This window comes from Entelurus aequoreus, linkage group LG07 (assembly GCF_033978785.1).
Source record: "Entelurus aequoreus isolate RoL-2023_Sb linkage group LG07, RoL_Eaeq_v1.1, whole genome shotgun sequence".
NCBI classification, from domain to species: domain Eukaryota; kingdom Metazoa; phylum Chordata; class Actinopteri; order Syngnathiformes; family Syngnathidae; genus Entelurus; species Entelurus aequoreus.
The window spans coordinates 17,024,142-17,048,894 of NC_084737.1; the positions used below are offsets into that span (position 1 = coordinate 17,024,142).

General features: G+C 37.3%; 1 protein-coding gene across 10 annotated transcripts in view; it reads right to left on the bottom strand.

Moving 5' to 3' along the window:
* Positions 1–24,753, bottom strand: part of LOC133653453 (IQ motif and SEC7 domain-containing protein 1-like) — a 207,631-nt gene that overhangs the window by 107,487 nt on the left and 75,391 nt on the right. The window contains exon 1 of one of the 10 annotated variants that reach the window (XM_062052732.1): positions 8,023–8,173. The exons of the other annotated variants lie outside the window; for them this stretch is intronic. Coding sequence (XP_061908716.1) covers positions 8,023–8,099 — 77 coding nt within the window. The 5' untranslated portion in view covers positions 8,100–8,173. Of the gene's footprint in view, positions 1–8,022; positions 8,174–24,753 lie in introns of those variants that run through there. 10 annotated transcript variants of the gene reach the window in all.

Here is a 24,753-nt window from a genome sequence, read left to right on the forward strand (position 1 = left end):
TAGCATATTAAAGAAGGTATTGACACAAGTGTGAAGATGTTAGTTAGCAAATAAAAGATGGTATTGACACAAGTGTGAAGATGTTAGTTAGCATATTAAAGATGGTATTGACACAAGTGTGAAGATGTTAGCATATTAAAGATGGTATTGACACAAGTGTGAAGATGTTGGTTAGCATATTAAAGATGGTATTGACACAAGTGTGAAGATGTTAGTTAGCATATTAAAGATGGTATTGACACAAGTGTGAAGATGTTAGTTAGCATATTAAAGATGGTATTGACACAAGTGTGAAGATGTTAGCATAATAAAGATGGTTTTGACACACGTGTGAATATGTTAGTTAGCACATCAAAGATGGTATTGACACAAGTGTGAAGATGTTAGTTAGCATATTAAAGATAGTTTTGACACAAGTGTGAAGATGTTAGCATAATAAAGGTGGTATTGAAACAAGTGTGAATGTTAGTTAGCATATCAAACATGGTATTGACACAAGTGTGAAGATGTTAGTTTGTGACGACCGGGTCGCATGGTGTTCGTTCTCCCAGGGATGCAGATCGGGCTTCGGACACAGCTTGCAGGTAACGAATTGATTTATTAAAGTATAAATCAGACAGGAACAAATAAACATGTGCTCATAGCACTTAAAGTACAAAACTAAAAGAATAGCATGGGAGCTAGCAAGCCAAACTAGCCTAGTGTGAAAACTACTCGCTAAAGAGCAGGAAACAAAAGTCGTCAACTGTTGTGTGAACACAAACTACGATGCAAGACAGACTGAATGGAAAGGCAGGCTTATATAATGATGACAGTAATGAAAAACAGGTGCGTGTCGGGAACACCCGCGGCAGGTGAAAGTAATCAGTTACTATGGTAACCAAACTCAGAGGTGCATAAACAGGAACTAGAAAGCGATCAAGACTAACAGAAAAACACAAGTGACTAGAAAACATAAACAGAAATATGATCCGGGCAGCGGATCATAACATAGTTAGCATATTATAGATGGTATTGACACAACTGTGAAGATGTTAGTTAGCAAATAAAAGATGGTATTGACACAAGTGTGAAGATGTTAGTTAGCAAATTAAAGATGGTATTGACACAAGTGTGAAGATGTTAGCATATTAAAGATGGTATTGACACAAAGGCTGCAGCTAACGATTATTTTTCTATCGATTGATCTATAGATTATTTTTTTCGATTAATCGGTTAATCTATAGATAATTTTTTTCGATTAATCTATAGATTATTTTTCCTTTTACCGATTATTTTTTTATTCAAAATGAAGATGAAAAAATAAATGTAGGCCCGTTTTTTCAAAAGGCATGGCTTTTATTTACAAAAAAAAAAAGAAGTATGGCCACTCGGTCAACATTGACAACAACATGACTAAATATTCTGTAACAATGTAAACATTTAAAACTTTTAACATTTAACAAAATTAAAAGTAGCTTATTTGCTTTTTAATGTGCAAATATAAAAGTCAACATCCAGTGCAAATCTTAATATTCTGCAATAGTATAAGCATTTCAAAAGTAAAAGTATTGCTTATTTTGCTTTAAAATGTGCAAAAATAAAGATAAACATCCAATACAAAAAAGTCCAAAACAAAATATTCTATAACAACAGTGTAAACATTTCAACAAAAGTGAAAGTACTGCTTATTTGCTAAAATGTGCAAAAATAAAGATAAACATCCAATACAAAAAAGTGCCAATCTAAATATTCTGGAGCACTGTAAACATTAAGTATTGCTTTTAAAATGTGCAAAATAAACATCCAGTCCAACACAGTACACAATAACCAATTCTACTCATTCCAGTGAGTGACTAACAGTTGTAATGAAGAAAGGTTAGCATGTGTACATGCTCTGGTTCTTTTCTTGTTTACAATATTCCCAGCAGCTTAAAATAGGCGCTCAGAAGGGGTCGATGTGGCTGGAACTGAGAGCTAATTAGCCTTCACCTCAAGCCAGGACTGCGAGTGAGCTGAGCTGCAGTTTAAGTTTCTAGAAGGTCAACGGGCTCATAGTGATGTTACTAGTAGTTGACTGGGAGGTGTTTATTATCATTTGGGGAGAGTCCGCTGCCTGATGCTCACCTGCTAAACACCTATCTGCTCCACGCTGAAGCGCTGACTACATGCGCTCTGAATACACACTGCTGATTGGCTGATAATGCTTTGTGTGTACCAATCAGATGGTTGTGTGGGTGGGACAATGCTGCGTGTGTACCAATCAGATGGTTGCGTGGGTGGGACAATGCTGCGTGCTGAGACAGAGGCAGAGGAGCGAAGCAGCTTGTTAAGACTTTAGCAGCTAAAGTTAGCTTTAGCTTAGAAACTCGTTCGGTACACCCCCGTACCGAACCGAAAGCCCCGTACCGAAACGGTTCAATACAAAACACGTACCGTTACACCCCTAGCAGATACAAATGACACATTCATGTTTTTGTGTAATGATGACAACGTATGCTCGCGCGGACAATTGACTAGTTGATGGTTTTCTTTTCAAATGTTCGTTCATAGCCGTTGTGCTGCTATGATAGGCCATTTCTGCTCGACACAGTGTGCATACAACAACATTATTAGGCCGTTTATTGAAATACTCTCACACTTTTGACCACTTTTGGCATGCTTTTCCCCCCTCGCTCGCACCGCTCGCATCGTCTGCTTCGATCGTCTGCTTTGCGCTTCGCCATGACGGTAGTGTGACGTAAATATGCGACGCGTCGACGCACAAAAACGGCGTCGACGTATTTACGTAACCGATGACGTCGACTACGTCGACGCGTCGTTTCAGCCTTAATTGACACAAGTGAGAAGATGTTAGTTAGCAAATAAAAGATGGTATTGACACAAGTGTGAAGATGTTAGCATATTAAAGATGGTATTGACACAAGTGTGAAGATGTTAGTTAGCAAATTAAAGGCCTACTGAAACCCACTACTACCGACCACGCAGTCTGATAGTTTATATATCAATGATGAAATCTTAACATTATAACACATGCCAATACGGCCGGGTTAACTTATAAAGTGACATTTTAAATTTGCCGCTAAACTTCCGGTTCGAAACGCCTCTGAGGATGACGTATGCGCGTGACGTAGCCCGGCGAACACGGGTATGTCTTCCACATTGAAGCCAATACGAAAAAGCTCTGTTTTCATTTCATAATTCCACAGTATTCTGGACATCTGTGTTCGTGAATCTGTTGCAATCATGTTCATTGCATTATGGAGAAGGAAGCTGAGCAAGCAAAGAAGAAAGTTGTCGGTGCGAAATGGACGTATTTTTCGAACGTAGTCAGCAACAACAGTACACAGCCGGCGCTTCTTTGTTTACATTCCCGAAAGATGCAGTCAAGATGGAAGACTCGGATAACAGAGACTCTAACCAGGAGGACTTTTGACTTCGATACACAGACGCCTGTAGAGAACTTGGACAACACAGACTCTTACCAGGATTACTTTGATTTGGATGACAAAGACGCAGACGTGCTACTGTGAGTATGCAGCTTTGGCTTCTAAACATTTGATCACTTGACCGTATGTGCGCAACTTTTTTTTGCGTATGTACGTAACTTTTTTAAAATATATAAGCTTTATGAACCTTGGGTTAGGTGAACGGTCTTTTGGGCTGAGTGATTGTGTGTGTTGATCAGGTGTTTGAATTGTATTGGCGTGTTCTATGGAGCTAGGAGCTAGCATAGGAGCTAGGAGCTAGCATAACAAACACGCAGGTGTTTTTATGCAGGATTAATTTGTGGCATATTAAATATAAGCCTGGTTGTGTTGTGGCTAATAGAGTATATATATGTCTTGTGTTTATTTACTGTTGTAGTCATTCCCAGCTGAATATCAGGTACCGTGAGTATGCAGCCTTGGCTGCTAAACATTTGATAGCTTGACCGTATGTGCGCGTCACGTACGTAACTTTTTAAAAATATATAAGCTTTATGAACCTTGGGTTAGGTGAACGGTCTTTTGGGCTGAGTGATTGTGTGTGTTGATCAGGTGTTTGAATTGTATTGGCGTGTTCTATGGAGCTAGGAGCTAGCAGAGGAGCTAGGAGCTAGCGTAACAAACACGCAGGTGTTTTTATGCAGGATTAATTTGTGGCATATTAAATATAAGCCTGGTTGTGTTGTGGCTAATAGAGTATATATATGTCTTGTGTTTATTTACTGTTGTAGTCATTCCCAGCTGAATATCAGGTCACCCCCGGCTCTCACAGCATCTTCCCTATCTGAATAGCTTCAACTCCCCACTAGTCCTTCACTTGCACTTTACTCATCCACAAATCTTTCATCCTCGCTCAAATTAATGGGGAAATTGTCGCTTTCTCGGTCCGAATCTCTCTCACTTCATGCGGCCATCATTGTAAACAATAGGGAACTTTGCGTATATGTTCAACTGACTACGTCACGCTACTTCCGGTAGGGGCAAGCCTTTTTTTTATCAGATACCAAAAGTTGCAATCTTTATCGTCGTTGTTCTATACTAAATCCTTTCAGCAAAAATATGGCAATATCGCGAAATGATCAAGTATGACACATAGAATAGATCTGCTATCCCCGTTTAAATAAAAAACATTCATTTCAGTAGGCCTTTAAAGATGGTATTGACACAAGTGTGAAGATGTTAGTTAGCAAATAAAAGATGGTATTGACACAAGTGTGAAGATGTTAGTTAGCAAATAAAAGATGGTATTGACACAAGTGTGAAGATGTTAGCATATTAAAGATGGTATTGACACAAGTGTGAAGATGTTAGTTAGCAAATTAAAGATGGTATTGACACAAGTGTGAAGATGTTAGTTAGCAAATTAAAGATGGTATTGACACAAGTGTGAAGATGTTAGTTAGCATATTAAAGATGGTATTGACACAAGTGTGAAGATGTTAGCATATTAAAGATGGTATTGACACAAGTGTGAAGATGTTAGTTAGCATATTAAAGATGGTATTGACACAAGTGTGAAGATGTTAGTTAGCATATCAAAGATGGTATTGACACAAGTGTAAAAATGTTAGCATATTAAAGATGGTATTGACACAAGTGTGAAGATGTTAGTTAGCAAATAAAAGATGTTATTGGCACAAGTGTGAAGATGTTGGCATAATAAAGATGCACACCAGTCTTATGTCTTTTCCAAAGGGACCACCATATTCCACTCAATGTTTTTGTGACTTGGCAACATTTGGCTCAGCTGCTTTCCCCTTTCAGCAGCTGCTTCTTGATTGTTTGGCAACAAGAACATCTGAGCTCCGCCTCGTTACAGCGCTCAATCACATGGTCATATGACCTCATTGTCACATGACCACATGGGGACATCTGTATGGGCTCAACACAACAGCAGGGGGGATGGGCTGTCATTTATGCACACGCACGCACACACACACCCTTTTTTACATATATATACACATATACACACATATATACTATATATTCACATATATACATAAAGAATATACATGTATAATCACATATAAATACATATATACACATACACACACACCCATGTGTGCACACCCCCCCAAACACACACGTATTTGCATATACATATATATATATATATATATATATATATATATATATATATATATATATATATATATATACATATATATATATATACATATATATATATATATATATATATATATATATATATATATATATATATATATATATATATATATATATATGTACACGTATATGTAAACAAAGATATAGTATATACACACACACACATATATACACATATATATACTTTATATACACATATATATATATATACATAAAGAATATACATGTATAATCACATATAAATACATATATATATATATATAAATACATACAGATATATACATACAGTATATACACACACACATATAAAACACATACTAACATACCTGTATGTATTTGCATATATACTGTATGTGTTTAATGTCTAAAAAACAAATATATAATATATAATGTATATATAAATAAATATATATATATATATATATATATGTATAAACATACATAAATATATTTAAACACATTATATACACACATATATAAATATAAAACGTATATAATATACCGACTATAAATATATATAAATATATACCTCTATAGTATATATCTATAAATATATACAAATAATAGATATCAATATCCATCTATCTATTTCTACAAATATATATACACATATATATATATATATATATATATATATATATATATATATATATATATATATATATATATATATATATATATATATGTATATATATATATATATATATATATATATATATATATATATATATATATATATATATATATATATATATATATATATATATATATTGCCTGGTCCCTCACTTGAAGCAGGCGTGAAGAATGCGTAAAGGATTGCGTTTTTGACCTGATGCAGTATTATCTTATATGCAGCCAGTCCTGGATAGACCCGCTCCTTAATGCTACGGTCACACGCAGGATTCTCACAGGAATGAGGCAAAAATTCATCCAGGCCTACTGTATATAGACCACATGGGTTAAACTCGAGGCCCACCACCTCATATTATTTTAACGTCGTGGCCCGCCACGTAATTTTAATGTGACCTGCTACATCATTTTTATGTTGTGGGCTACATCATTTTAAAGTGGCCCGCCACTGCATTTTAATGTGACCTGCCACATCATTTTAAAGTGGTGGGCTACATCATTGTAAAGTGGCCAGCCACGTAATTTTAATGTGACTTGCCACATAATTTTAACGTGGGGTGCTACATCACTTTAATGTGGTGGGCCACATCATTTTAATGTGACCTTATACATCATTTTAAGGTGGTGGGCTACACAATTTTAAAGTAGCCCGCCACATCATTTTAACGTGACCTGCCACATAATTTTATGGTGGTTACACAAACAATTTTGACATAAAAATGTTACACAAACAGAGTTGACATAAACATGTTAAACAAACAATGGCTTATTGAATCAGTTTCGATGTTTCAAACATGTTATTAAAAATTAACACTAAATTGTCTGCTTGTCAACTTCACTGATGGCATCCATCCATCTGTAAATATATACTAATTTAATAATAATAAATAATGGTATATAGAAAATAAACTATTAAGATAATAATAATAATCCATGTATGATCATGATATTAATGATTATAATTAATGGTGGATAGAATATAAGCTATTAAATTAATAATAATAATACATATATGATCATGATTTTCATAATACTGATAAACAATGGTATATAGAAAACAAGCTATTATAAATAATAATAATCCATATATGATCATGATATTAATAATGATAATAAATAATGGTATATAGAAAATAAACTATTAAAATGATAATAATAATACATATATGATCATGATATTAATGATAATAAATAATGGTATGTCGAAAATAAACTATTAAAATAATAATAATAATAATAGATACTGTTTAGGATCATGATATTAATGATAATAAATAATGGTGTATAGAAAAGAAGCTATAATAATAATAATCATCATCATCCATATATGATCATGATATTAATAATGCTAATAATAAATAATGGTATATAGAAAACAAGCTATTAAAATAATAATAATACATACACTATCATGATATTAATAATGCTAATAAATAATGGTATATAGAAAATAAACTATTAAAATAATAATAATAATACATATATGATCATGACATTAATAATGATAAATGAAAACAATCATTAATATAGTTTTGCATATTGCACAATACGATCCTTTTAAAGCTGATTTGACAGTTTGGTGTGAAACTGAACAACATCTGTTTGAATCTGGAATAAAATTTGTAATAATTGTGACTCCTGCTGACCGAGGTCCTGAAGACTGAGGAGAGGAAGATGGTCAGCGTGGACCTCATCATGCAGGAGGTGAAAGGTCAACAGAGCAGTGAAAATGTAGTCCAGTAAACCTTCCAAGTCTGGCTGAGTAAAAAAACACACTTCTAGTCATCTTCTCACCTACCTTGTGTAGGAGCTGCTGTGGGCCTGCACACACACCACATGCCAGTAGTCCAGACACAAGGCCTTCAGCTTCCACATGCTCAGTCTCACTTGCAAAACAACTGGGTCCTGGAAGCTGGACCAGGAACCACAAACTGGAACCTAGGTGGACCAAGAAGGTCCCACAGGAAGCCGAGTTTAGCAGGAAGCAGGTCAGTCACAAGGTCCTCCGTGGTCCAGGTTCTACAAAATCCTCCGTGGTCCAGGTTCTACAAAATCCTCCGTGGTCCAGGTTCTACAAAGTCCTCCGAGACTGGAGGGCTCCAACAGCCCTTGCAGCCTCAGTCCCATCCTGGCTTCCTTTCTGCTCGTGGTCGTCCGCACAGGACCTCCCAGAAACGTGCCCAATGTGGTTGCTAGGCAACACTGGCGCACTCCTCCAGCTTCAAAAGGAAACGTTTGATTGGCCGGCTCAGACAGGCGGGGCTGCGGCAGAGCTGCATGACCGAGTGTGTCGGTGCTCCTCTCAGGACAACCATTGACACGGGAAACATGAATGCAAGTGACTGAGTGAAACATGAATGCAAGGGACTGAGTGAAACATGAATGCAAGTGACTAAGTGAAACATAAATGCAAGTGACAAACTGAAACATGAATGCAAGTGACTAAGTGAAACATAAATGCAAGTGACGAACTGAAACATGCAAGTGACGAAGTGAAACATGAATGCAAGTGACAAAGTGAAACATGACTGCAAGTGACTAAGTGAAACATGCAAGTGACTAAGTGAAACATGAATGCAAGTGACAAACTGAAACATGAATGCAAGTGACTAAGTGAAACATGCAAGTGACTAAGTGAAACATGAATGCAAGTGACAAACTGAAACATGAATGCAAGTGACTGAGTGAAACATGACTGCAAGTGACTAAGTGAAACATGCGAGATGACTAAGTGAAACATGAATGCAAGTGACTAAGTGAAACATGAATGCAAGTGACTAAGTGAAACATGCAAGAGACTAAGTGAAACATGCAAGAGACTAAGTGAAACATGAAGGCAAGTACCTAAGTGAAACATGCAATTGACTGAGTGAAACATGAATGCAAGTGACAAAGTGAAACATGACTGCAAGTGACGAGCTGAAACATGCAAGTGACGAAGTGAAACATGAATGCAAGTGACAAAGTGAAACATGACTGCAAGTGACGAACTGAAACATGCAAGTGACGAAGTGAAACATGAACGCAAGTGACAAAGTGAAACATGAATGCAAGTGACTAAGTGAAACATGCAAGATGACTAAGTGAAACATGCAAGATGACTAAGTGAAACATGAATGCAAGTGACTAAGTGAAACATGAATGCAAGTGACAAAGTGAAACAAATGCAAATGACTAAGTGAAACATGCAAGAGACTAAGTGAAACATGAATGCAAGTGATAAAGTGAAACATGAATGCAAGTGATTAAGTGAAACATGAATGCAAGTGACTAAGTGAAACATGAAGGCAACTGACTAAGTGAAACATGAATGCAAGTGACTAAGTGAAACATGCAGGTGACTAAGTGAAACATGAATGGAAGTGACTAAGTGAAACATGAATGCAAGTGACTGAGTGAAACATGCAAGTGACTAAGTAAACACGAAGGCAAGTGACTAAGTGAAAGATGAATGCAAGTGACTAAGTGAAACATGCTAAGTAAACACGAAGGCAAGTGACTAAGTGAAAGATGAATGCAAGTGACTAAGTGAAACATGCAAGTGACTAAGTGAAACATGAATGCAAGTGACAAACTGAAACATGAATGCAAGTGACTAAGTGAAACATGCAAGATGACTAAGTGAAACATGCAAGATGACTAAGTGAAACATGAATGCAAGTGACTAAGTGAAACATGCAAGATGACTAATTGAAACATGCAAGATGACTAAGTGAAACATGAATGCAAGTGACTAAGTGAAACATGAATGCAAGTGACTAAGTGAAACATGAATGCAAGTGACAAAGTGAAACAAATGCAAATGACTAAGTGAAACATGCAAGAGACTAAGTGAAACATGAAGGCAAGTACATAAGTGAAACATGCAATTGACTGAGTGAAACATGAATGCAAGTGACTAAGTGAAACATGAATGAAAGTGGCAAAGTGAAACATAAATGCAAGTGACTAAGTGAAACATTAATGCAAGTGACGAAGTAAAATGTGAATGCAATTGACTAAATGGAACATAAATGCAAGTGACTAAGTGAAACATGGATGCAAATGACTAAGTGAAACATGCAAGAGACTAAGTGAAACATGAAGGCAAGTACATAAGTGAAACATGCAATTGACTGAGTGAAACATGAATGCAAGTGACTAAGTGAAACATGAATGAAAGTGACAAAGTGAAACATAAATGCAAGTGACTAAGTGAAACATGAATGCAAGTGACGAAGTAAAATGTGAATGCAATTGACTAAATGGAACATAAATGCAAGTGACTAAGTGAAACATGGATGCAAGTGAATAAGTGAAACATACAAGTGACTAAGTGAAACATGAATGCAAGTGACGAAGTAAAATGTGAATGCAATTGACTAAATGAAACATAAATGCAAATGAATAAGTGAAACATGAATGCAAGTGACGAAGTAAAACATGAATGCAATTGACTAAGTGAAACATGGATGCAAGTGAATAAGTGAAACATACAGGTGACTAAGTGAAACATGCAAGCGACTAAGTGAAACATGCAAGTGACTAAGTGAAACATAAATGCAAATGACTAAGTGAAACATGAATGCAAGTGATAAAGTGAAACATGAATGCAAGTGATTAAGTGAAACATACAGGTGACTAAGTGAAACATGCAAGCGACTAAGTGAAACATGCAAGTGACTAAGTGAAACATAAATGCAAATGACTAAGTGAAACATGAATGCAAGTGATAAAGTGAAACATGAATGCAAGTGATTAAGTGAAACATGAATGCAAGTGACTAAGTGAAACATGAAGGCAACTGACTAAGTGAAACATGAAGGCAACTGACTAAGTGAAACATGAATGGAAGTGACTAAGTGAAACATGCAAGTGACTAAGTGAAACATGAATGCAAGTGACTGAGTGAAACATGCAAGTGACTAAGTGAAACACGAAGGCAAGTGACTAAGTGAAAGATGAATGCAAGTGACTAAGTGAAACATGCAAGATAATAATGATAAATGGGTTATACTTGTATAGCGCTTTTCTACCTTCAAGGTACTCAAAGCGCTTTGACAGTATTTCCACATTCACCCATTCACACACACATTCACACACTGATGGCGGGAGCTGCCATGCAAGGCGCTAACCAGCAGCCATCAGGAGCAAGGGTGAAGTGTCTTGCCCAAGGACACAACGGACGTGACTAGGAAGGTAGAAGGTGGGGATTGAACCCCAGTAACCAGCAACCCTCCGATTGCTGACCCGGCCACTCTACCAACTTCGCCACGCCGTCCCCAAGATGAAGGTTGTTGGTTTGTAAACAAAGGCGTTGTTGTTCTCGACGTTCAAGTCCGTGCCAGCAAAGATGGCCTCTCATGAATATTCAGCACACAATCTTTACACACACACGGCACTACATGCACATTATTGACACAACTTAATAATAAACATGTAGATTATTGACATAACTCTATAATAAACATGTAGATTATTGACACAAGTGTATAATAAACATGTATATTATTGACATAATTCTATAATAAACATGTAGATTATTGACACAAGTGTATAATAAACATGAATATTATTGACACAAGTGTATAATAAACATGTACATTATTGACATATTCTATAATAAACATGCACATTATTGACACAAGTGAATAATAAACATGTACATTATTGACACATGTGTATAATAAACATGTACATTATTGACACAAGTGTATAATAAACATGTACATTATTGACACAAGTGTATAATAAACATGTACATTATTGACTTAAGTGTATAATAAACATGTACATTATTGCCACAAGTGTATAATAAACATGTACATTGACATAACTATAATAAACATGTACATTATTGACAAGTGTATAATAAACATGTACATTATTGACATACTCTATAATAAACATGTACATTATTGACACAACTCTATAATAAACATGTAGATTGTTGACATAACTCCATAATAAACATGTAGATTATTGACATACGCTATATTAAACATGTGCATTATTGACACAAGTGTATAATAAACATGTACATTATTGACACAAGTGCATAATAAACATGTACATTATTGACACAAGTGTATAGTAAACATGTACATTATTGACACAAGTGTATAATAAACACGTACAGTATTGACACAAGTGTATAATAAACACGTACATAATTGACACAAGTGTATAGTAAACACATACATTATTGACACAAGTGTATAATAAACATGTACATTATTGACACAAGTGTATAGTAAACATGTACATTATTGACACAAGTGTATAATAAACATGTACATTATTGACACAAGTGTATAGTAAACATGTACATTATTGACACAAGTGTATAATAAACATGTACAATATTGACACAAGTGTATAGTAAACATGTACATTATTGACACAAGTGTATAGTAAACATGTACATTATTGACACAAGTGTATAATAAACATGCACATTATTGACACAAGTGTATAATAAACATGTACATTATTGACACAAGTGTATAATAAACACGTACATTATTGACACAAGTGTATAATAAACATGTACATTATTGACACAAGTGTATAATAAACACGTACATTATTGACACAAGTGTATAATAAACATTTACATTATTGACACACAAGTGTATAGTAAACATGTACATTATTGACACAAGTGTATAATAAACATGTACAATATTGACACAAGTGTATAATAAACATGTACATTATTGACACACGTGTATAGTAAACATGTACATTATTGACACAAGTGTATAATAAACATGTACATTATTGACACAAGTGTATAATAAACATAATACAATAAACATGCTGCCCCTAACTGTGAGTGTGTGAACCTTCCAGGCACAACAAAATGCATATTTCAACAATTGTTTGTCACATATGTTAATAATAAATATTCTATGTGAAAAAACAATCATTAAGTCATCAAGCAGCTATACAACTATAAAATAATATTGCTGAACAGAAACTAGATCTAATTTTTGTATTTCTGACAGTCCAAATATGTTGACAAACAAAGTTGCAGCGCGAGAGATCATTCTCTAAACTTTCACTTTGCACAGACTTTTTACACATACTAAATTTAGACGCAAAACAATTAATCATCACATTGCGTGTGCTCAGTGATTATATTGGCATTCTATCCAACAGTAATGTGGTAAACACGCTGCAGAACTGCTTGTAACGCACATGATAACACACACAACTAAACATACTGCAGGACTGCTTGTATCGCACATGATATCACACACAAGTAAACGCTCTACAGGACTGCTGGTATCGCACATGATAACACATGCAAGTAAACACTGCAGGACAGCTTGTATCGCACGTGATATCACACACAAGTAAACGCTCTACAGGACTGCTGGTATCGCACATGATAACACATGCAAGTAAACACTGCAGGACAGCTTGTATCGCACATTATATTACACACAAGTAAACACTCTGCAGGGCTGCTTGTATCACACACATGATATCAGACCAAAATAAACACACCCCAAGACTGATTGTATCGCACATGATATCACTGTCACACACATATAAACACGCTGCAGGACTTCTTGCATTGCAGATGATATAACACACAAGTAAATATGCTGCAGGACTGCTTGTATCGCACATGAAATCACACACATGTAAACACGCTGCAGGACTGCTTGTATCGTACATGATATTACACCATGATATTACACACAAGTGAACACTCTGCTGCTTGTATCACACATGATATCAGACCCAAGTAAACACACCGCAAGACTGATTGTATCGCACATGATATCACTGTCACACACATGTAAACACGCTGCAGGACTGCTTGTATTGCCCATGATATAACACACAAGTAAACATGCTGCAAGACAGCTTGTATCACACATGATATCAGACACAAGTAAACACGTTGCTGGACTGCTTGTATCGCACATGATATCGCACACTAGTAAACACGCTGAAAGACTGCTTATATCGCACATGATATCACACACAAGTAAACGCTCTGCAGGACTGCTGGTATCGCACATGATATCACATGCAAGTAAACACTGCAGGACAGCTTGTATCGCACATGAAATCACACACATGTAAACACGCTGCAGGACTGCTTGTATCGTACATGATATTACACACAAGTGAACACTCTGTTGCTTGTATCACACATGATATCAGACCCAAGTAAACACACCGCAAGACTGATTGTATCGCACATGATATCACTGTCACACACATGTAAACACGCTGCAGGACTGCTTGCATTGCACATGATATAACACCCAAGTAAACACGCTGCAAGACTGCTTGTATCGCACATGATATCACACACAAGTAAACATGCTGCAGGACAGCTTGTAACACACATGATAACACAAGTAAACGCTCCACAGGAATGCTTGTATCGCACATGATAACCCATGCAAGTAAACACTGCAGGACAGCTTGTATCGCACATAATATTACACACAAGTAAACACTCTGCAGGGCTGCTTGTATCACACATGATATCAGACCCAAGTAAACACACCGCAAGACTGATTGTATCGCACATGATATCACTGTCACATACATGTAAACACGCTGCAGGACTGCTTGCATTGCACATGATATTACACAGACGTAAACACGCTGCAGGGCTGCTTGTATCGTACACGATATCACAGACAAGTGAACACTGCAGGACTGCTTGTATCGCACATGATATCACACACAAGTAAACACGCTGTAGGTCAGCTTGTATCGCACATGATATCACACACAAGTAAACACGCTGCAGGACTGCTTGTATTGTACATGATATCACAGAAAAGTGAACACTGCAGGACATGCTTGTATCGCACATGATGTCACACACAGGTAAACAGACTGCAGGACTGCTTGTATCACACATTATATCACACACGCAAAAAAAACGCTGCATGACTGCTTGTATCGCACTCGATATCACACACAAGTAAACAAACTGCAGGATTGCTTGTATCGCACATGATATCACACACAAGTAAACATGCTGCAAGACTGCTTGTATCGCACATGATATCACACACAAGTAAACATGCTGCAGGACAGCTTGTAACGCACATGATAACACACACAACTAAACATACTGCAGGACTGCTTGTATCGTACATGATATTACACACAAGTGAACACTCTGCTGCTTGTATCACACATGATATCAGACCCAGGTAAACACACCGCAAGACTGATTGTATCGCACATGATATCACTGTCACACACATGTAAACACGCTGCAGGACTGCTTGCATTGCACATGATATAACACCCAAGTAAACACGCTGCAAGACTGCTTGTATCGCACATGATATCACACACAAGTAAACATGCTGCAGGACAGCTTGTAACACACATGATAACACACAAGTAAACGCTCCATAGGAATGCTTGTATCGCACATGATAACCCATGCAAGTAAACACTGCAGGACAGCTTGTATCGCACATAATATTACACACAAGTAAACACTCTGCAGGGCTGCTTGTATCACACATGATATCAGACCCAAGTAAACACACCGCAAGACTGATTGTATCGCACATGATATCACTGTCACATACATGTAAACACGCTGCAGGACTGCTTGCATTGCACATGATATTACACAGACGTAAACACGCTGCAGGGCTGCTTGTATCGTACACGATATCACAGACAAGTGAACACTGCAGGACTGCTTGTATCGCACATGATATCACACACAAGTAAACATGCTGCAGGACAGCTTGTAACGCACATGATATTACACACACAAGTAAACACGCTGTAGGTCAGCTTGTATCGCACATGATATCACAGACATGTAAACACGCTGCAGGACTGCTTGTATTGCACATGATATCACAGAAAAGTGAACACTGCAGGACTGCTTGTATCGCACATGATGTCACACACAGGTAAACAGACTGCAGGACTGCTTGTATCACACATTATATCACACACACAAAAAAATGCTGCATGACTGCTTGTATCGCACTCGATATCACACACAAGTAAACAAACTGCAGGATTGCTTGTATCGCACATGATATCACACGCAAGTAAACATGCTGCAAGACTGCTTGTATCGCACATGATATCACACACAAGTAAACATGCTGCAGGACAGCTTGTAACGCACATGATAACACACACAACTAAACATACTGCAGGACTGCTTGTATCGCTCATGATATCACACACAAGTAAACGCTCTACAGGAATGCTGGTATCGCACATGATAACACATGCAAGTAAACACTGCAGGACAGCTTGAATCGCACGTGATATTACACACAAATAAACACTCTGCAGGGCTGCTTGTATAACACATGATATCAGACCCAAGTAAACACACCACAAGACTGATTGTATCGCACATGATATCCCACACAAGTAAACACGCTGCAAGACAGCTTGTATCGCACATGAAATCACACACATGTAAACACGCTGCAGGACTGCTTGTATCGTACATGATATTACACACAAGTAAACACTCTGCAGGGCTGCTTGTATCACACATGATATCACACACAAGTAAACACGCTGCAGGACTGCTTGTATCGCACATGATATCACACACAAGTAAACACGCTGCAGGACAGCTTGTATCGCACATTAAATCACACACATGTAAACACGCTGCAGGACTGCTTGTATCGTACATGATATTACACACAAGTGAACACTCTGCTGCTTGTATCACACATGATATCAGACCCAAGTAAACACACCACAAGACTGATTGTATTGCACATGATATCACTGTCACACACATTGCATTGCACATGATATTACACACAAGTAAACACGCTGCAGGGCTGCTTGTATCGTACACGATATCACAGACAAGTGAACACTGCAGGACTGCTTGTATCGCACATGATATAACACACAAGTAAACATGCTGCAGGACAGCTTGTAACGCACATTATATCTCACACACACACAAAAACCGCTGCATGACTGCTTGTATCGCACTCGATATCACACGCAAGTAAACATACTGCAGGACTGCTTGTGTTGCACCATATCACACATTGTACCTGCAAACGCATATGATCACATGTCTTTGCTGATATCGGACTAATATTGACTTACTTACTTACTTACTTACTCTCCAAACATCCATGTGTTCACAAACGCTTCAATGCAGTGTGTGTGCACACAGGTGTATATACAGGTGTAATAAACAAATATTCTAAGGCTGAAACGACGCGTCGACGTAGTCGACGTCATCGGTTACGTAAATACGTCGACGCCGTTTTTGTGCGTCGACGCGTCGCATAATGACGTCACACTACCGTCATGGCGAAGCGCAAAGCAGACGATCAAAGAAGACGATGCGAGCGGTGCGAGCGAGGGGGGAAAAGCATGCCAAAAGTGGTCAAAAGTGTGGGAGTATTTCAATAAACGGCCTAATAATGTTGTTGTATGCACACTGTGTCGAGCGGAAATGGCCTATCATAGCAGCACAACGGCTATGAACGAACATTTGAAAAGAAAACCATCAACTAGTCAATCGTCCGCGCGAGCATACGTTGTCATCATTACACAAAAACATGAATGTGTCATTTGTATCTGCTAGGGGTGTAACGGTACGTGTTTTGTATTGAACCGTTTCGGTACGGGGCTTTCGGTTCGGTACGGGGGTGTACCGAACGAGTTTCTAAGCTAAAGTCTTAGCAAGCTGCTTTGCTCCGTCTGCCTCTGTCTCAGCACGCAGCATTGTCCCACCCACACAACCATCTGATTGGTACACACGAAGCATTATCAGCCAATCAGCAGTGCGTATTCATAGCGCATGTAGTCAGCGCTTCAGCGTGGAGCAGATAGGTGTTTAGCAGGTGAGCATCAGGCAGCGGACTCTCCCCAAATGATAATAAACACCTCCCAGTCAACTACTAGTAACATCACTATGAGCCCGTTGACCTTCTAGAAACTTAAACTGCAGCTCAGCTCACTCGCAGTCCTGGCTTGAGGTGAAGGCTAATTACCTCTCAGTTCCACATCGACCCCTTCTGAGCGCCTATTTTCAGCTGCTGGGAATATTGTAAACAAGAAAAGAACCAAACATGTACACATGCTAACCTTTCTTCATTACAACTGTTAGTCACTCACTGGAATGAGTAGAATTGGTTATTGTGTACTGTGTTGGACTGGATGTTTATTTTGCACATTTTAAAAGCAATACTTAATGTTTACAGTGCTCCAGAATATTTAGATTGGCACTTTTTTGTATTGGATGTTTATCTTTATTTTTGCACATTTTAGCAAATAAGCAATACTTTCACTTTTGTTGAAATGTTTACACTGTTGTTACAGAATATTTCGTTTTGCACTTTTTTGTATTGGATGTTTATCTTTATTTTTGCACATTTTAAAGCAAAATAAGCAATACTTTCACTTTTGTTGAAATGTTTACACTGTTGTTACAGAATATTTCGTTTTGCACTTTTTTGTATTGGATGTTTATCTTTATTTTTGCACATTTTAAAGCAAAATAAGCAATACTTTTACTTTTGAAATGCTTATACTATTGCAGAATATTAAGATTTGCACTGGATGTTGACTCTTATATTTGCACATTAAAAAGCAAATAAGCTACTTTTAATTTTGTTAAATTTTAAAAGTTTTAAATGTTTACATTGTTACAGAATATTTAGTCATGTTGTTGTCAATGTTGACTGGGTGGCCATACTTCTTTTTTTTTGTAAATAAAAGCCATGCCTTTTGAAAAAACGGGCCTACATTTATTTTTTCATCTTCATTTTGAATAAAAAAATAATCGGTAAAAGGAAAAATAATCTATAGATTAATCGAAAAAAATAATCTATAGATTAACCGATTAATCGAAAAAATAATCTATAGATTAATCGATAGAAAAATAATCGTTAGCTGCAGCCTTAAAATATTCACACCGTCATGACCTTTCTGTCCAATCAGAAGCTTGACATTTTACTTCAACAAGTCAATAATTTCATGTTTTGTTGCTTTAAAAGAAGTGTTTTGAAGGACAAAAGTACATGTTTACATGTAGACAGGACGTTAAAACCTATGAAAAATTATGTTTTATAAAGTACGTATGTGTATATACCTGTATATATATATATATATATATATATATATATATATATATATATATATATATATATATATATATATATATATATATATATATATATATATATATACACACGCACACACACATATAACACACAACGGGATAGACTGCAATGTGTACGCAGACAGAATACGCATGAAACAACAAATAAATAGTCTTTGTTTTCTTTGACATTTGCAGGTAAACAATGTCCTTTAATGGCTGCTTGTTTGTCAAAGTCCATCAAGACAAATGAGCTGCAAGTAATAACAGTAAAAGGGGACATTAAACTTGACTAAGCGGAATTAATTCATCCAACAAATGATTGCAACTTATTCAACATTCACTGTACATCACCACTTAAATCATCGTTGAAGGCAGATTTCCACTCCTGCAGTATTTTCACCTGGCAGCAAGTGTCAGTTTATGAAATATTATTTCACTTATTTTACTGTACTCGCCCTGTCGTATGTTACTGTACTCGTCCTGTCGTATTTTACTGTACTCGCCCTGTTGTATTTTACTGTACTCGCCCTGTCGTATGTTACTGTACTCGTCCTGTCGTATTTTACTGTACTTGCCCTGTCGTATTTTACTGTACTCGCCCTGTCGTATGTTACTGTACTCGTCCTGTCGTATTTTACTGTACTTGCCCTGTCATATTTTACTGTACTCGCCCTGTCGTATGTTACTGTACTCGCCCTGTCGTATGTTACTGTACTCGTCCTGTCGTATTTTACTGTACTTGCCCTGTCATATTTTACTGTACTCGCCCTGTCGTATGTTACTGTACTCGTCCTGTCGTATTTTACTGTACTTGCCCTGTCATATTTTACTGTACTCGCCCTGTCATATTTTACTGTACTCGCCCTGTCATATTTTACTCTACTAAACCTGTCATGTTTTACTGTACTCACCCTGTCATGTTTTACTGAACTCACCCTGTCATGTTTTACTGTACTCGCCCAGTCATATTTTACTGTACTAATCCTGTCATATTTTACTGTACTCACCCTGTCATGCCTTACTGTACTCGCCCTGTCATATTTTACTGTACTAATCCTGTCATATTTTACTGTACTAATCCTGTCGTATTTTACTGTACTCACCCTGTCGTATTTTACAGTACTCATCCTGTCATATTTTAAAGTTAAAGAACCAATGATATTACAGTACCCTGTTGTATTTTACAGTACTCATCCTGTCATATTTTACTGTACTCACCCTGTCATTTTACTGTACTCATCCTGTCATATTTTAATGAACTAATCCTGTCATATTTTACTGTACTCACCCTGTCATGTTTTACTGTACTCGCCCTGTCATATTTTACTGTACTCACCCTGTCATGTTTTACTGTACTCACCCTGTCATATTTTACTGTACTCACCCTGTCATGTTTTACTGTACTCGCCCTGTCATGTTTTACTGTACTAATCCTGTCATATTTTACTGTACTCATCCTGTCATTTTACTGTACTTATCCTGTCATATTTTACAGTACTCACCCTGTCATATTTTACTGTACTGTACTGTTGTGTTTGAACGTGTTGCTGAATCTTATGCTGGTTCAACACCTGGCACACAGGTAGCAGCATGACAACATGAATGTGCTGCTGGTTCAACACCTGGCACACAGGTAGCAGCATGACATCATGAATGTGCTGCTGGTTCAGCGCCTGGCACACAGGTAGCAGCATGACAACATGAATGTGCTGCTGGTTCAACACCTGGCACACAGGTAGCAGCATGACAACATGAATGTGCTGCTGGTTCAACACCTGATACACAGGTAGCAGCATGACAACATGAATGTGCTGCTGGTTCAACACCTGGCACACAGGTAGCAGCATGACAACATGAATGTACTGCTGGTTCAACACCTGGCACACAGGTAGCAGCATGACAACATGAATGTGCAGAAAAACATGGTGTTAAAAACTTAGAATGCACGCAAAATCCTGATTTAAATAAGATGTCTGCAATACTTTTCAACTGTACACAGTCTTAGTAAATCAAACACAACACACACACTAATAGTACACACTATTGTAATTATTACACACACTATAGTACACACTATTTTATAGATTGTACACACTAATAGTACACACTATTATATGGATTGTACACACTAATAGTACACACTATTGTATGGATTGTAGACCCATCATGCAACACTTAAGCCATCAAAGTTAATTCAACACACGTTATAACGCCATCAAATCTCAGTCAACACACACGTCATGAAGTTATCAAAGCTCATTACACACACACATCATAACGCCATCAAAGTTTATTCAGCACACACGTCATAACGCCATCAAAGTTCCTTCCACACACACGTCATAAAGTCATCAAAGTTCATTCCAAACCCACGTCATAACGCCATCAAAGTTCTTTCCACACACACGTCATAAAGTCATCAAAGTTAATTTAAAACACACGTCATAAAGTCATCAAATTTCATTCAACACACACGTCATAACGCCATCAAAGTTCCTTCCACACACACGTCATAAAGTCATCAAAGTTCATTCCAAACCCACGTCATAACGCCATCAAAGTTCTTTCCACACACACGTCATAAAGTCATCAAAGTTAATTTAAAACACACGTCATAAAGTCATCAAATTTCATTCAACACACACGTCATAACGCCATCAAAGTTCAGCCAACACACACGTCATGACGTCATCAAAGTTCATTCCACACACACGTCATAACGTCATCAAAGTTCCTTCCACACACACGTAATAACGCCATCAAAGTTCCTTCCAAACACACGTCATAACGCCATCCAAGTTCATTCCAAGCACACGTCATAACGGCATCAAAGTTAATTCCACACGCACGTCATAAAGTCAACAAAGTTAATTCCAAACACACGTCATAACGCCATTAAAGTTCATTCCACACACACGTCATAACGCCATCAAAGTTCATTCAACACACATGTCATAACACCATCAAAGTTCTTTCCACACACACGTCATAAAGTCATCAAAGTTCTCTCCAAACCCACGTCATAACGCCATCATAGTTCATTCCACCCACACGTCATAACGCCATCAAAGTTCATTCCACACACACATCATAACGCCATCAAAGTTCATTCCACACACACGTCATAACGTCATCAAAGTTCATTCCAAACACAAGTCAAAACGCCATCAAAGTTCATTCCAAACACACGTCATAACGCCATCAAAGTTCATTCAACACACACTTCATAACACAATCAAAGTTCCTTCCACACACACGTCATAAAGTCATCAAAGTTCATTCTAAACCCACGTCATAACGTAATCAAAGTTCAGTCCACACACACGTCATAACGCCATCAAAGTTCATTCCACACACACGTCATAACGCCATCAAAGTTCATTCAACACACACGTCATAACGCCATCAAAGTTCATTCAACAAACACGTCAAAACGTCATCAAAGTTCATTCTACACACACGTCATAACGTCATCAAAGTTCATTCCACACACACGTCATAACGCCATCAAAGTTCATTCCACACACATGTCATAACACCATCAAAGTTCTTTCCACACACACGTCATAAAGTCATCAAAATTAATTTAAAACACAAGTCGTATAGTCATCAAAGTTCATTCAACACACACGTCATAACGCCATCAAAGTTCATTCCCCACACACGTCATAACACCATCAAAGTTCATTCCACACACACGTCATAAAGTCATCAAAGTTCATTTAAAACACACGTCATAAAGTCATCAAAGTTCATTCAACACACACGTCATAACGTCATCTAAGTTAATTCCACACACACGTCATAACGCCATTAAAGTTCATTCCACACACACGTCATAAAGTCATCAAAGTTCATTCCACACACACGTCATAACGCCATTAAAGTTCATTCCACACACACTTCATAACGCCATCAAAGTTCATTCCACACACACGTCATAACACCATCAAAGTTCATTCCACACACACGTCATAAAGTCATCAAAGTTCATTTAAAACACACGTCATAAAGTCATCAAAGTTCATTCAACACACACGTCATAACGTCATCTAAGTTCATTCCACACACACGTCATAACGTCATCAAAGTTCATTCCACACACACGTCAAAACACCTTTAAAGTTCCTTCCACACACACGTCATAAAGTCATCAAAGTTCATTCTAAACCCACGTCATAACGCCATCAAATTTCAGTCCACACACACGTCATAACGTCATCAAACTTAATTCCACACACACGTCATAACGCCATCAAAGTTCATTCCACACACACGTCATAACACCATCAAAGTTCATTCCACACACACGTCATAAAGTCATCAAAGTTAATTAAAAACACACGTCATAAAGTCATCAAAGTCCATTCTACACACACGTCATAACGCCATCAAAGTTCATTCCACACACACGTCATAACACCATCAAAGTTCATTCCACACACACGTCATAAAGTCATCAAAGTTAATTCAAAACACACGCCATAAAGTCATCAAAGTTCATTCCACACACACGTCATAACGCCATCCAAGTTCATTCCAAACACACGTCATAACGCCATCAAAGTAAATTCCACACACACGTCACAACACCATCAAAGTTCTTTCCACACACGTCATAAAGTCATCAAAGTTAATTTAAAACACACGTCATATAGTCATCAAAGTTAATTCCACACACACGTCATAACGCCATCAAAGTTCAGTCAACACACACGTCATAACGTCATCAAAGTTCCTTCCACACACACGTCATAACGTCATCAAAGTTCATTCCACACACACGTCATAACGCCATCAAAGTTCATTCCACACACACGTCATAACGCCATCAAAGTTCATTCAACACACACGTCATAACGCCATCAAAGTTCATTCAACAAACACGTCAAAACGTCATCAAAGTTCATTCCACACACACGTCATAAAGTCATCAAAGTTCATTCCACACACACGTCATAAAGTCATCAAAGTTCATTCCACACACACGTCATAACGCCATCAAAGTTCATTCCACACACACGTCATAACACCATCAAAGTTCTTTCAACACACACGTCATAAAGTCATCAAAATTAATTTAAAACACACGTCATATAGTCATCAAAGTTCATTCAACACACACGTCATAACGCCATCAAAGTTCATTCCACACACACGTCATAACACCATCAAAGTTAATTCCACACACGTCATAAAGTCATCAAAGTTCATTTAAAACATACGGCATAAAGTCATCAAAGTTCATTCAACACACACGTCATAACGTCATCAAAGTTCATTCCACACACACGTAATAACGCCATCAAAGTTCATTCCACACACACGTCATAAAGCCATCAAAGTTCATTCCACACACACGTCATAAAGCCATCAAAGTTCATTCCACACAAACGTCATAACGCCATCAAAGTTCATTCAACACACACGTCA